At 35.3% G+C, this 16,051-nt stretch overlaps 1 protein-coding gene across 1 annotated transcript in view; it reads left to right on the forward strand.

Moving 5' to 3' along the window:
* The first annotated feature begins 10,403 nt into the window (after positions 1–10,403).
* The window catches only part of QRFPR (pyroglutamylated RFamide peptide receptor), a 78,604-nt gene continuing 72,956 nt past the window's right edge, over positions 10,404–16,051 (forward strand). The window contains exon 1 of the mRNA XM_051965548.1: positions 10,404–10,743. Coding sequence (XP_051821508.1) covers positions 10,404–10,743 — 340 coding nt within the window. The remainder of the gene's footprint in view (positions 10,744–16,051) is intronic.

Raw genomic sequence — 16,051 nt, forward strand, 5'->3', positions numbered from 1 at the left:
ATCACAAAATAGAAAATTTTGATTATATCAAATTAAAAAGCCTTTGTACAAACAAAACTAATGCAAACAAAATTAGAAGGGAAGCAACAAACTGGGAAAACCTTTTTACAGTTAAAGGTTCTGAAATAGGCCTCATTTTCAAAATATATAGAGAATTGACTCTAATTTATAAGAAATCAAGCCATTCTTCAATTGATAAATGGTCAAAGGATATGAACAGACAATTTTCAGATGATGAAATTGAAACCATTACCACTCATATGAAAGAGTGTTCCAAATCACTATTGATCAGAGAAATGCAAATTAAGACAACTCTGAGATACCACTACACACCTGTCAGATTGACTAAGATGACAGGAAAAAAAATGATGAATGTTGTAGGGGATGTGGGAAAATTTGGACACTGATACATTGTTGGTGGAGTTGTGAATGAATCCAACCATTCTTGAGAGCAATCTGGAATTATGCCCAGAAAGTTATCAAACTGTGCATACCCTTTGATCCAGCAGTGTTACTACTGGGCTTATATCCCAAAGAGAAACTAAAGAAAGGAAGGGGACCTGTATGTGCCAGGATGTTTGTAGCAGCCCTTATTGTGATCTGAGTTTGAACTGTTTGCCTTTTTGTTTTTCTTCTCTGTTTTTTACCTTCTGAATCCAATTCTTCCTGTGCAACAAGAGAACTGTTTGGTTCTGCACACATATATTGTATCTAGGATACACTATAACATATTTAACATGTATAAGACTGCCTGCCATCTAGAGGAATGGGTGAAGGGACTGAAGGGAAAAGTTGGAACAGAAGTGAGTGCAAGGGATAATGTTGTAAAAAATTACCCATGCATATGTACTGTAAATAAAAAGTTATAATATAAAAAAATTATATTATATTATATTTGCCCCAAGAGTCTCCACACCTCCACAGATCATAACATCTGAAGGAGTTGCAGGGTAGCCTTTGCTGATGCAGGTGTTGTGGACTAGAAATAAGATAAAGTGGAGACAGAGAGAAGAGGGATCAGACAATGCATTGGCCTCTCAGTGAGAGAGGTCAGAAAATAGCAACTGCCTCTCAGTCTCCTTGTGTCATCCTCTCACAAAAGGAGATCTATTCTGGGTTGGACCTCCAAGCAGCCACTGTCAGGTGGCTCCCATGTGTTTCAGCAGCTCTCTCATATATTCCAACAAATATTCATTAGGGAAATTGGTCTATAATTTTCTTTCTCTGTTTTCTTCCTACTTGGTTTAGATACCAGTACCATGTCTGTGTCACAAAAGGAGTTTGGTTGAAGTCCTTTTCCCCCAATTTTTTCAAATAGTTTATATAGTATAGGAGTTATTTGTTCTATAAATGCTTAGTAGAATTCACATGTAAATCCATCTGGTCTTGGAGATATTTTCTTAGGGAGTTGATTAATAGCTTGTTGTATTTCTTTTCCTAAAATGGGACTATTTAAGTAATTTATTTCCTCTTCTGTTAATCTGGGCAATCTATATTTTTGTAGATATTTCTACCTTTCACTTAGGTTATCAAATTTATTGACATAAAGTTGGGCAAAATAACTCTTAATTATTGCTCTAATTTCCTCTTCTTTGGTAGAAAGTTTTCCCTTTTCATTTTTGAGACTAACAATTTGATTTTCCTCTTTCATTTTTCTAATCAAATTAACTAAAGGTTTATCTATTTTTTTGTCTTTTTTTCATAAAAGCAACTCAGCTTTATTTATTAATTCAATAGTTTTTTTTACTTTCAATTTGATTAATCTTTCCTTTTATTTTTAGAATTTAAAGTTTGGTGTTTGATTGGAGTTTTTAATTTGTTTTTTAATTAGCCTTTTTAGTTGCAAGACTAATTCATTGATCTTCTCTCTCTATTTTATGCAAGTAAGCATCTAGAGATATAAAATTTCCTATTATTTGCATGCATCCCATCAATTTTGGTATATTGTCTCATTATTGTCATTCTCTTGGATGAAATTATTGTGTCTATGATTTGCTATTTCATCCATTCATTCTTTAGGATGAGATAATTTATTATCCAATTACTTTTTGGTCTATTTCCCCCTGGCCTTCTATTGAATGTAATTTTTTCTTGCATCATGATCTAAAAAAATGCATTTACATTTCTGCCTTTCTCCATTTGATTTTGAGTTCTTTATGTCATAATATATGGTCAATTTTTGTATAGGTGCCATGAATTGCCGAGAAGAAAGTGTACTCCTTTTGCTCTCCATTCAATTTTCTCTAAAGATCTATCATACCTAACTTTTCTAGTATTCTATTTACTTCCTTAACTTCTTTCTTATTAATTTTGTCGTTCAATTTATCTACTTCTGAGTCAGGTTGAGATCTCCCATTATTATAGCTTTGCTATTATTTCTAAAGAGGTATTTTTCTAATATATGAGTTTTAAACCCTCATCAGTGTGCTACCTCATTTTCAGTTGACACAAATTGGTTAAACAGACTTACTCTAACTTTTAGAAAAGGGTATTTAATGGGGTCCTAATTAAGAACAGTTGGTAGAAAACATTTTCAATGGCATATAACACATTTGCCCAACAGAGACCAGGGAAAAGTGGGCTTAGAAAGCACATATAGCCAAAAAGTAACTCATAGTGCTTGGTTACTGGAGTCCTTTTCTCTATCATGTGAAGAACTTCTGATGTTCTCCTTAGGAATGGTGTACCTTTTCTTCTGGGCTTCTTGTAGAATTATAAAGCTCTTTTTCCTCATAATGTCTAGTCTGTTCTTCATCAATGATGTCAACTGTTTTGGAAATACCAGGGAACCAATGTGAAGTTCAGGATTATCCCACCCTTCAAATTTTACAAAATCTTCCTCTGCGGAAAGGTCAGGGTCTGGGATGGGAGAAGTCACAGGATCTTGTCATCTCCCGATCACTGCATTTCTTCTCAGAGGTTTGTCTGGGAGTTTTCTCCTTTATCCTAGCAAATGTGTTTAAATTAGACTGCTATAACTAATTATAGTTTCCATAGGATATGAACTACTTGCTCAATCAGATTATTTTTTATATCTAGAGGAAATGATTTTGATTGATTTGGTGAACCTGTGGGGCCAACTTAACTTGCTTGATTCAGTCGAAATGTTAAATCTTGATAAAAGTGTTGGCCCTCACCCTTACAGTGTTATATAATGAAGTTCACAAGTTCCAGAATTTACATTTTATTTTGATTTTAGAAAAAAATTCAAAATATCTAATCAAGTTAATGATAATACAGTTTAATTACTTTGACAACAGAGACTATTTTAAAAAAAATAGCTTCAGGAACTGGCAACTAGTAAGTGCTTAAAATGGCTATATTATTTCTTTTACCATAACACTGGAAGTAAATAGGTTGTTTACAGATAATGAATTTGAGGCATTTAGGGATTAGGTGAATTGCCTATGGAAAAGCATTTCACTTTTGTAATTTACTGGGTGATAAATAGTGGAAATCTATATGCTTTAATTTTAAAACAGTGGCCATAATGTCATTTATTTCATTTCCTTCAAGTGCCATTTAATGTTGCCTTCATTTATGAAATTGTCATCAATATGTATGTATGTGTATATTGTATGTATATACATTGTTACCCTGATTCCCACTGCCTGGAAGGGCAGGCATGTTACATTTCAGTCCTCTCTAGGATTCTCTTGTAGGAGAGAATCTACTACTTCTTGCTGCTGTCTCATACCCAGTTTCCTCAGGTGAGAAGACCTCAGATTATAGGTGTAGTACACCCTGAGCCTTCTAACTCCTGCTGGATGAATTGTATTTCCTGAGCAAAGGCTGCTTGGAGCAGACTGGGTATCATCTACTTTCCTAAAAGCAATCACTTCCATCGGTACTAGTACAAAGTATCTTCTATCTTTTGCTACCTGTTGCCAGTTTAGTCTTCCAACTAAGATGTAGAGAACACCCAATGCAAAGGAGAGCAACCTTTCTTCAGCTTTGGGCCTCCTGTCCTTGGAAGGTAAAAAGACTAGCACCATCACTTCAATAATGAACATTCTCACACCTGATCATATTTTTCACATCCAAGTGAATTTTAAATTTTATAGATCATCATCCAAAATCCACTCAATATTTCTTACCATCTGATTTCTCATCCTCATCCTCAAACCTTCCACTCCAAAGTTTCATTCTAACTCCGTCCTTTCACCATGCGCTCTGGAATGCCTGTTCCATAGATAACAAATTTTCCTTCATCTTAAATCTATTTCTCTTGTAGCCCTTCCAACTGTTAGCTCTTACTCAAACATGATTTTTTGGCTTTGTTACACTGATTCTAGATGTCCAGTGGTGTTATCAGTTTCCTCTTGCCCAATTCTAATTTTTAAGGAATTATTTTTTTCAGTAAGCTTTTTTATCTCTTTTAGCAAATTCTGTTTTTTAAAATTATGTTCTTTGTATTTTTGTGTCTCTTTTTTAAAGAAAAAATTTGTTAATTGTCTTTTCACAATTTTATTTCTTTACTTAGTTTTTTCTCTTTTTTACCATTCTTATTTGATTTTGAAAATAATTTTAGCTCTTTTAGTAATTCTTATTGATCTTATGTCATCACATTTTTCCTTGCTTGAATCCCAAGTAAAATCCCACTTTCTATAGAATCTTCCCTCTAAATTCCAGTGCTTTCTTTTTTTTTTAGTTATTTCCTAATTATCCTATATATAACTTGCCTATGTATATTTGTTTGCATATTGTTTCTTCCTTTAAATTGTAAGTTCCTTCAGGACAAAGGCATTCTTTAGCTTTTTTTTGTCTTCTTTGCACTTAGCACAATGCTATTACATAGTAGACACTTAATAAATGTTTATTCAGTTGAAGTCAATTTGAATACAAATATGTTTATTTACATACCATATAGTTGTACATCTATTTTATGTATTATGCCTGTCTATATATACATACACACACATACATACATCTGTGTGTGTGTGTGTACACCCACATATATGTATGTGTGTGTGTGAAAGAATAATCTTAGTTGTATGATTTCTGATTAAAAAATTATGAACAGCATGGCAACTTTTATTCTAGATCTATATTGCTTTCTAAATGCAATATTGGACAGATCTAATAGTAGCTGCTGAATGTGCTTTTTTTCATGGTCTAGATTATACTGAAGTTTGCTCATCTTTCTTTTTTGATAGGTGTAAAATGATACCTATAAATTGCTTTAATTTTCATATCCCTAAATTTGAATAGATTTACATCCTTTTTAAGAGATTGATGGCTTGTGTTACTTCATCTAAAAAAATGGCCTAATCATAACGTTTACTGCTTCTCAACTGGGATAAAAGCTTTCAAATATTTTTATTTAGGAAAGCTGAGCTTTGTCAATAGCCAAAATAGGGCATGAAAACAATAAGGCTTTGCAATTGACTGATGTGCACAATACAATCAGGAATGCAGATAGACAGAGTTGACCTGGCCTTCTTAGCTTACTTTCTGTTTTGACAAATTCATTTGTAAACTAAGCCAGAAGGGATTTTGGAAAGTCAGAAAGGATCTCAGAAGTACATATGAGTCCCTAATCTTTAATTAGATTGTTATCCATAGTAAAAGTCTTCCTCTGAGATATCAAGGTTGAAAAGAAAAAAAAATCATTAAAAATTAATTAAAAGGCATTTATGGAAGTCAAATTGTGTATATCTATGCAAAACTGTCATCAATATTCTTAAAATTGTCATCATTATTAAGATAATTGGAAAGAAAAGCTAAAAACCAAAATTTCTTTGATTTTAAATAAATTTTAAAGAAAAGAAAAGGAAAAAAAACTAACCTTCGGTTGATGTTGTCTCTGCTTTTTTTTTTTTTTTTTTTTTTTTTTTAAATCTGGGTGCAATGGTCTTGAATAAACCTCCTGGGATATGGGAAAACTTGGACACTAATACATAGTTGGAGGAATTGGGAACTGATATAACCATTTTGGAGAGCATTTTGGAACTATACTTAAAAAAACTTTTTCAACTGTGCATACCCTTTGATTCAGCAGCATCTCTACTAGAATGTATACCAAAAAGATAATACAAAAGGGAAAAGGACCTAACTGGGCAAAAAGGTTTATAGCAGCCCTTTTTTTTAATGGCAAGGAATTGGAAACTGAGTGGATGACTATCAGTTGGGAAATAGTTGAATAAGTTATGGCATGTGAATGTTATGGAATATTGTTCTATAAGGAATGATTAGCAGGATGATTTCAGAAAGACATGGAGAGACTTACATGACTGATGCTAAATGAAGTGAGTGCAACCAAGAAAACATTGTACACAGCAACAACAAGATTATGTGATGATCAACTTTGATGGATGTAACTTTTTCAGGAATGAGGTGATTAAAGCCAATAGACATATAATGGAGAGAGCTATTTGCATCCAAAAAAAGGGCTGTGGGGATTAAATGTTGTCCATAATATCATATTTTCCCCTTTTTTGTTGTCTGCTGGTTTTTATTTTCTTTTTTTCTTTTTTTTTCCTTTTTGATAGGATTTTTCTTGTTCAACATGAAAACAGTGGAAATGTGTATAGAAAAATTGCATATGTTTAACCTATATTAAATTATTTGCTGTCTAGTGGAGGGAGGTGGAGGGAAAGAAAGGAGAAAATTTTGGAATGCAAAGTTTTGGAAAGGTAAATATCTTTGCATGTATTTTGGAAATAAAAAAAATTATAATTAAAAACATAACAGTGAGAAGCTCTAATCTCTATATCCTAGTGGACTGACATTGAGACGGCAGTCTGAAGAGATGAGGGCAGAAGATAGTAGCAGGAAGTAATTCATAGTAGAAACTACATACTCAGCCATTGCTAGACCAATGTCTAGCACAGTCCAACAGGTCTTAGCAGTCCAGTGTGCTCAATGAAGGTAGGACTAGAGACATTTAAGAATCTAGAAGGAGATACAAACTTGACAACAATGTGTGCAACAATTGTAATGATGGAGAGATATGGGTGAAGAGCTCAGTAGAAAAAATTTCAAGAAGAAAAGCCATGGTCATTGAGGAGCAGGCCTAGTAGTGAAACTATCTCCAAGACAAAAATAGAATATAACAAAGGTATGTAGTATAAGAGATATGAGTTCCCTTCTCCCCCAGGTCTTTAATATTCCCCTCATGTGGGTCTTTCATGTGTGATTCCTTTCATGTTTTCTATCCCTACTGGGTTGTGTATATGTGTGGGAGATTGTGCCCTAGGTTTATGTGGGAATCTTTGATTGAAAATCTTATTTTACCATGTCATGAAATCTTTTTGCTTTGAATGAATTATTATGAATCAGACCAGACCGAGCCCAGCCAAGTGATTCAGGTTTGGCACTTCAGGAATGAAATGAGAAATAGGTTAAAAAGGAAACATAGAAAAGATAGTCATCAAGAACATAGCATTAACTCATTTGAGTGCAGTTTACCTATTGGCATACTTGTAAAGCTAGAGGGAAGAGGTTTTGACTTCCCCTAGATTGGCATTTATAACTAAGGCAACTTCTTAGTTGCCTTAGCCACCTAGACTAAGTTTTGGAAGTTTCAAGAAGAGTTTCACTATTTATTTATAGAAAAACAAGGCCAATTGACTTGGAAGAGACTTTAGAATATATTACTTCACACCAATCACATCCTTTGGTTGATTGGAGAAAAAATAAATATATTAATGAACAATCTTACTGAGGGCATGTAGATTCAAGAAGAATTTTAAACTTCAGGTAGCTATTCTAGGGTAAGTCCAGAATATGGGCATATTTCATTTGCTATATTTCAATTACCTATAGATTTTGAATTTCATGCTTTTGGTAGATACATTAAATACAAAGATTAATTTTTAATCTGTCTTTTCTTATTCTGACTGCAATGTTTTTATTTATACAAAAACTCTAAAAATTTTTCATAGAAACTATCTTGTCCTTTAAAATTTCTTTACAGGACAGTTGTTTAAACATCTCTTCCTTTATCCATTATCGTTAAATAATCTTCGATTTTCCTCTTTTTAAAAAATAAAATGCGTGTCAATGTTTAGCTCATTTATCCATTTGGAATTGATTATGGTATTTGTGTGTATTCATTTCCCACAAACTACTTTTTCATTTTCCCAGCAGTTTTCACTAAATAATCAAGATTCACCCCCGTGGTTTTCATTCTTATATTTATTGAGCCATTGTTCAATAAGTGTTTTTGCTTCTAAATCTTCTTATTCTAATCCATTTCACTTATGTCCTATTCTATTATTTTCCTACTACCAGGTAGTTGAAAAGCGACAGTTTTGTAATATAATTTGAAATCTATAAAAGCTAGTTCCCCAGAAAAGATTATGAAAGCATTTTGGAGGCATTTTTTCCCTTGAATCTCCAAAATTGAAGTGGGAATTCATTAAGAGGTTCTTGTTTCTCAGTGCTGTGGAAATGGCACATTGCCCTACTAAGCAAGGTTCTTTCCCAAGCCATCTAGATGACTGTCTTAAAAAAAAAAAAGCTTACCATAAGTACTTTCTTCCCACTTCCAACCACAATTTTAACTTACCTAATTGGTGATTTAAAACTTTCTCAAAAGATTTTCTCTTTTGCCATGTGTTGTAAGCTCTAAATATACTGTTGGAACAGACTTTCAGGTTGATGAAGAGCCTTGTGTATATCAATCAGCAAGGGGCAGTAATGGCTGAGTCCTCTGCCATTGTTTTAATATTAAAACACTTACCACTGATATGTGTATGCCTACTCCTTATGTCAGGGAACCCCAGGAGACAGGGAGCTGTTCTTGGAGAAAGAAATTCCCCCTCTGACCTTATCAATTTCTTCTATGTGACGATTAATAGCAAGTTGTATAGGATAGATTTTCAGTTTCATGTGCAATTGTCTCTTACTACTACTGTTACTAATTATTATACATCATGGAAGTATTTATTTTATTCCATAAATTAAGAAAAGAAAAAAGAAAGAAAATCTACTACCTAAAACTTTGTGGAATGGAACACTGTACTGTGAATCAGGATAACTTGAGCTCATATCTTGACATAAACTAATTCACTTTGTGATCCTGGGCAAATCATTTAATCTCTCTTTGCCCAGTTCCTCATTTGTAAAAGGGGGGAATTGAACCACATGACCCTTGTAAGGTTCCTTTAAGGTCTAAGTATGTGATTACAATTTGGTAGAGGTGATTAGTGTTTTGTTTTATTTTGAATTATTCATTTAGAAAAGCTTCTCAGTTGAAGAAATCTCAGATATAGAGGGAAAATTCTGTATGTGGGGTCGAGGACTCAATCTGGATTGAATTTCTCCTTTTAGACAAGTTCCCTTTGCAGTCTGGGCCTCAGTTTCCTCGCCACTAAAATAAAGAAATTGAATGACAGTCGCTGATCCCAAGAAAATCCAGGGAACGCCTACAATCAGCGTGAGGATGAATCCGCGCGAATTGGGCAATTCAGCCGGTCTGGGCTTGTAGGTGGGGAGCCCTGGCGCATTGTGCGTTGTGATTGGAGAGCTGTCGATATTAAAACCTGCTCCCCGCTCCGCCCTCTGGTGACTTTGGAGTCCAGAAGCAGGTGCCTTGGGCAAATGGTCCTCATTGTGCTCCTGCATCTTCTTTCCTTTAGGCATTTGGAATCCCGTACGGAGGGTCAGAAGCTGAGAAGGATGTGGAGCTGAACCCTGGCTGGGAAGCCGGCCATGAAGCTTTCTCCTCGCAAGCTGATTTGAGTTTAGAAGAATCTTTGCCTGATTTTCTTTGCATCTCGTGGACCCTGACGCAAGAGAGAAGTTTCTCTGAACTTGAAAATTGTCTTGGTCCTAGTTCTTGCGAGCCTTGTAACTGCTCCTCTTTTCTCTTCGTTTGGAGGCACTCCCCTTTCCTTTTCTCTGTCTGTTTTCCCTAATCTTGTGAGGTGCAGTGGAAAGAAAACTGGATTTGGAGAGTTCCGACTCTAGTCGAGCTAGTTACCTCGGAGAAGTCATTTGACTTTGCCCTGCCTGTTTCTTGTCAAATGAGAAGGTTGGACAAGATCACTTTTAAGGTTTTACTGTGCGATACACTTCTAGGCGAGGACCTGCATTGATCCTCTTGCTTCCTCAGTAGGTGAACAGTGGCGCTCAGATCACAGAGCAGGAGCCAAGAAGGAACCGCTCCCTGCAGGTCAGGCCCCAGCTGCTAGTAGGGCAGTGGAAGCTCTCTAGTTTTTGCACTTCCCCTCCCCTCCCCCGCCTCTGCACGGGCTTCCCAGCTTTTCCCTTGCACAGTGGTGCGCCCAAGCGCACCTTCGCAGACCCGCTTCAGCCCACTCCACTGCGCTGTCTGCACTCTTAGTTCGAGCAACTGACCACAGCCTCGGGACCCTGGACAGCTCGAGGTTTTAGGTGCGGGACCAGAATCTTGTGCCTACTTCCTTAGTCCAGTGAGGTACTTTTCCCTGCGCGCCATGCAGTCCCTCAACATCACCTCGGAGCAGTTAGCTCGGCTCCTGCAGGAGCACAACATGAGTCGCGAGCAATTCATCTCCCTGTACGGGCTGCGGCCCCTAGTCTACAGTCCCGAGCTGCCTGGCGCTGCCAAACTAGCCTTCGTACTCATCTCTGTGCTCATCTTTGTCTTGGCACTTTTCGGCAACGGCCTGGTACTCTATGTGGTAACCCGAAGCAAGGCTATGCGGAAGGTCACCAACATCTTCATCGGTTCACTGGCACTCAGCGACCTGTTCATTACCTTTTTCTGCATCCCGGTCACCATGCTTCAGAACATCTCCAGCGACTGGCTAGGTGGTAAGCGTGACTGTGCTTTATCTCTTTTCTCTTCTCCTTCCCTCCACTAAAACCACCCCCATCCCTATCTTCCAATCCATTGTCTTATTCTTAACCAGAAATTCCCAGATCTTTCCTCCCTTTTCTCTTTCTTGGGATTTTTCTGATGTTATTAGAATTTCATTTTTACCTCTGCATTTTGGATAGCCTTTCGTCTCTACTGGCAGGTTCACGTCCCCATTAATGACGGTGACTCCTGTTTCTTTAGCATTTTAAGGTTTGCAAAGTACTTTCCTTTTGATGTTGAAAGACATGAATGAAGGTTTGTCGTATCCCATTCTTTGGAGAAGGACAAGAGGCTGAGAGCTGCAGCTATTCATTCTAGATTGGATCTCTGCTAAGGGTTTGGAACTCAGGATTTCTGACTGAGTCCAACGCTCTATCCACTGCACTGGACTCTCCTGTTTCCCTATGCATTAGCCAAGAAGCCCAAAGCAAGAACCAGGCAGGAGAAATACGACCAGATTACCTTCCTCTCATTTTTAGTTATATCTTAGCCAAATAGGTAGGGAGAAAGAGCCCAGAATTTGGCAACTAGTACTTAAAATAATGGAACTTAAAGTTGGCAGATAATAGAGATTTTCAGTGGAAAGAACTAAGTCAAGAGAGATCAAATGACTTAAGGTTAAATAAAATCAATAAGGATAAAGAACTAAGATTTGAATCCAGATTTTTTGACTCTCAATTCTGTGTGCTTCCTATTACATCAGTTCACCTCTCAAAAGGTGTGGTCAAGGTGTAAGCTACCTACTTCAGCTTTTCAGAAACAAGGATAGTACTAAAGGACAGACATTTGGGTACACTGAGTTAGAGACTCTTGGGAGAGACAAGCAAAAGGAGGAAATTTAGTAGGCCTTGAATAGGATGCACCCTGTTAGGCTACAGTCCATTCCTTTTCAAGTATAAATACTGGCTTTGTCCCTTTTGGAGCATCTTCTGTACTTGAAGTGAATATAGGACTGGTGCTAGGCACGAAATCAAAGTAAATAAACTGGCAACATATTAATGGACATGAGGGAGATAAAGGATAATTGTTTTGTGGAGTTTTATTTTAGCTAATCCTTTAGTAATTGCCCACAGAAAAATCTTAAATTCAATTCCTAGTTCATAACCTTTGATTTCTATCTAAACAATGCTTGACTTCCATTTAACTTCATTTGGCAGGGGATCTGTTCTACTTAATAAATGTGCTAAAAGGATTGTTTGCCATCTCTTTTGGTACTGGAAGATTTTCTAGACCTCATTACTCATTAGGCTCACAGTGAGAGCACAATTTAAGGTTGCAGGAATGATTGGCTTTCTTTAAATATCATGATAGAATTATTCTACATAAAGTTTATAACATAATCATTGTTTTTCAATTAGCACAATGAATGAAAAGAGCCAGGCTGTGAGTTAAACCATTGAAACACATCAAGAAATAGCCTACTTTGACCTTCAGAGTTTTTCCTGTTTAACTCAATGCCTTCTGTGGTGCCTGACAGACTTAATGAAAGCTTTCAGAATTGAATTATAAATTTGCTTTTCATGGTTACAGTCTCCATACTTACATTTAAAAAATAATTGTTTTATTTTTCTGGCCATACCTGTATATTGATTTTTTAACACACATTTCTTTATTAATCATGTTGGGAGAGAAAAATCAGAACAAAAAGAAAAACCCATGACAGAAGACAAAACCAGAAAAAAGTGGACATAGCTTGTGTTTTAATTTATATTCAGTCTTCATAGTTCTCTTTCTGGATGCAGATGTCATTTTCTATCAAAATTTTATCAGAATTTTCTTGGATTTCTTAAATTAAAAAAATAAATCTACTAACTTTCATTAAAAAAAAAACTGAGCCCCAAATTCTTTCCTTCCTTTTGCTCCCTCCCCTATCATTGATAAAGCAAACAATTTATCAATAAAAACATGAAAATATAAAAAACACATTTCCATATACACCATATTAAAACAGATTTAAGTAAAAATATGCTTCAATCTGCACTTTGGGTTCTTTTTTGTGGAGATGAATAGCATTTCTCATCATGAGTTCTCATAAAGTGTCAGACATATAGGAAGCCCTGTACAAATAAAAGATCTATATAAATCTTCAAATATCTGCTGTTACCTCAATAATAATAATTGGGAAGTAACTAATATTTATAGAGCACTTCTGTGTGCCAGGCCTTATGTTAACCACTTTACAATGATTTTTTTCCCTAGTAAATTGATTTATTTTTAATACACATGGCTTTATGAATCATGTTGGGAGAGAAAAATCAGAGCAAAAGGGAAAAACCATGGGAGAGAAAAAAAAAACAGAAAAAAAGAAGTAAACATAGGAAGTGTTAATTCATATTTGGTCTCCTTAGTTCTTTTTCTGGATACAGATGGCATTTTGGTCCAAAGCCTTTTGGGATTGGTTTGGATCATGGAACCAATGAGAATAATCAAATCTTTCATAATTGATCATTGCACATTCTTGCTATTATTGTGTACAATGTATTGCTGATTCTGCTAGTTTCACTCAGTATTAGTTCATGAAAGGTCCCAGACCTTTTAAAAATCAGCTTGTTCATAATTTTTTATAGAACAATAATATTCCATTACCTTCATATACCACAATTTGTTTAGTCATTCCTTAATTGATAGGCATCTACTCATTTTGTAATTCTTTGCTACCACAAAAAGAGCTGCTACAAACATTTTTGCACATGTGGGTCCTTTTCCCTCCTTTTTTTATTTCCTTGAGATACAAATTCAGTAATGGCATGGATGGGTCAAAAGGTATACACAATTTTATAGCCCTTTGGGCATAGTTCCAAATTGCTCTCCAAAATGGGTGGATCATTTCAAAACTCCATCAACAATGCATTAGTACACCAGTTTTCCTACCTCCCTTCTAATATTTATCATTATCTTTTCCTTTCATCTTAGTCAATCTGCAAGGTGTGAGGAGACATCTCAGAATTGTTTTAATTTGTGTTTTTCTAATCAATAGTAATTTAGAACATTTTTTCATATAACTATAGATGGTTTTAACTTCATCATCTGAAAATGATTTATATTCTCAAACATTTATCAATTGGGGAATGACTTGTATTCTTATAAATTTGACCCAGTTTTTATATATATTGTAGAAATGATACCTTTATCAGTAACACTGGCTGTAAAGATTTTCCCCAGCTTTGTACTTCCCTTTTAATCTTGTTTCCGTTGGTTTTCTTTGTGCAAAATCTTTTTAATTTAATGTAATCGACATTGCCCATTTTCCCTTTCATAATGTTCTCAAGTTCTTCTTTGGTCATAAATTCCTTGCTTCTCCAAAGATTTGATAGGTAAATTATCTCTTATTCTAATTAGTTTATGATGTCATCTTTTATGCCCAAATCATGTACTCATTTTGACATTATTTTGGCATGGAGTGTGAGATGTAGGTCTATGCTGAGTTTCTGACATTATTTTTGTCAAACAGTGAATTCTTATTCCAGAAGCTGGAATTTGGGGGTTTATCAAATACTAGATTGCAATACACCTTGATTATTGTGTTGTGTGTATCTAATCTGTTCCACTGATCCACCACTCTATTTCTTAGAAAGTAGCAAATAATTTTGATTACTCCTACTTTATAATATAGTTTTAGTTTTGGAACTGCTAAGCCACCATCCTTTGAATTTTTTTTTTTACCATTAATTCCCTTAATATTCTTGACTTTTTGTTCTTCCAGATGAATTTTGTTGTTTTTTCTAGTTCTATAAAGTTATGTTTTGGCAGTTTGATATGGCATTGAACAAGTAGACCAATTTTTTTTCCAATTACTTAGATCTGGCTTCATTTGTGTGAGAAGTGTTTTGTAATTGTGTTTGTATAGTTTCTATGTTTATCTTGGTGTGTAACTCCCAAGTATTTTATTTTGTCTACATTAATTTCAAATGGAATTTCTCTTTCTATATTTTGCTAAAGGGCTTTGTCAGTAATAAATAGAAATGCTGATAATTTGTGTGGGTTTATTTTATATCCTGTAACTTTGCTAAAGCTGTGAATTGTTTCTAGTAGGTTTTGGGATGATTTTCTAGGATTCTCTAAGTATATCATCATATCATCTGCAAAAAGTGATAGTTTTATTTCTTCATTGTCTATTCTATTTCCTTTCATTTATTTATTTTTCTTATTGCTAAAGCCAAGATTTCTAGTACAATATTGAATAATAGTGATGATAATGGGCATCCTTTTTTCACCTCTGATCTTACTGGGAATTATTGGTCTTCTCTCCATTATACATAATGTTTGCTGCTGGTTTTAGATAGATACTGCTTTTTATATTAAGGAAAGCTCCTTTTATCCCTATGATCTCTAGTGTTTTTTTTTTAATATGAATGGATGCTGTATTTTGTCAAAAGCTTTTTCTGCAATCAAGCCATTCTCCAATTGATAAATGGTCAAAGGATATGAACAGACAATTTTCAGATGATGAAATTGAAACCATTACCACTCATATGAAAGAGTGTTCCAAATCATTATTGATCAGAGAAATGCAAATTAAGACAACTCTGAGATACCACTACACACCTGTCAGATTGGCTAAGATGACAGGAAAAAATAATGATGAATGTTGGAGGGGATGCGGGAAAACTGGGACACTGATGCATTGTTGGTGGAGTTGTGAATGAATCCAACCATTCTGGAGAGCAATCTGGAATTATGCCCAAAAAGTTATCAAATTGTGCATACCCTTTGATCCAGCAGTGTTTCTATTGGGCTTATATCCCAAAGAAATACTAAAGAAGGGAAAGGGACCTGTATGTGCCAAAATGTTTGTGGCAGCCCTGTTTGTAGTGGCTAGAAACTGGAAATTGAATGGATGCCCATCAATTGGAGAATGGCTGGGTAAATTGTGGTATATGAATGTTATGGAATATTATTGTTCTGTAAGAAATGACCAGCAAGATGAATACAGAGAGGCTTGGCGAGACTTACATGAACTGATGCTAAGTGAAATGAGCAGAACCAGGAGATCATTATACACTTAGACAACGATATTGTATGAGGATGTATTCTGATGGAAGTGGATTTCTTTGACAAAGAGACCTAACTCAGTTCCAATTGATCAAGGATGGACAGAAGCAGCTACACCCAAAGAAAGAACACTGGGAAACAAATGTGAACTATCTGCATCTTTGTTTTTCTTCTGGGGTTATTTTTACCTTCTGAATCCAATTCTCCCTGTGCAACAAGAGAACTTGTTCAATTCTGCAAACATATATTGTATCTAGGATATACTGCAAC

This window comes from Antechinus flavipes, chromosome 6, assembly GCF_016432865.1.
Source record: "Antechinus flavipes isolate AdamAnt ecotype Samford, QLD, Australia chromosome 6, AdamAnt_v2, whole genome shotgun sequence".
In the NCBI taxonomy this organism is placed as follows: Eukaryota; Metazoa; Chordata; class Mammalia; order Dasyuromorphia; family Dasyuridae; genus Antechinus; species Antechinus flavipes.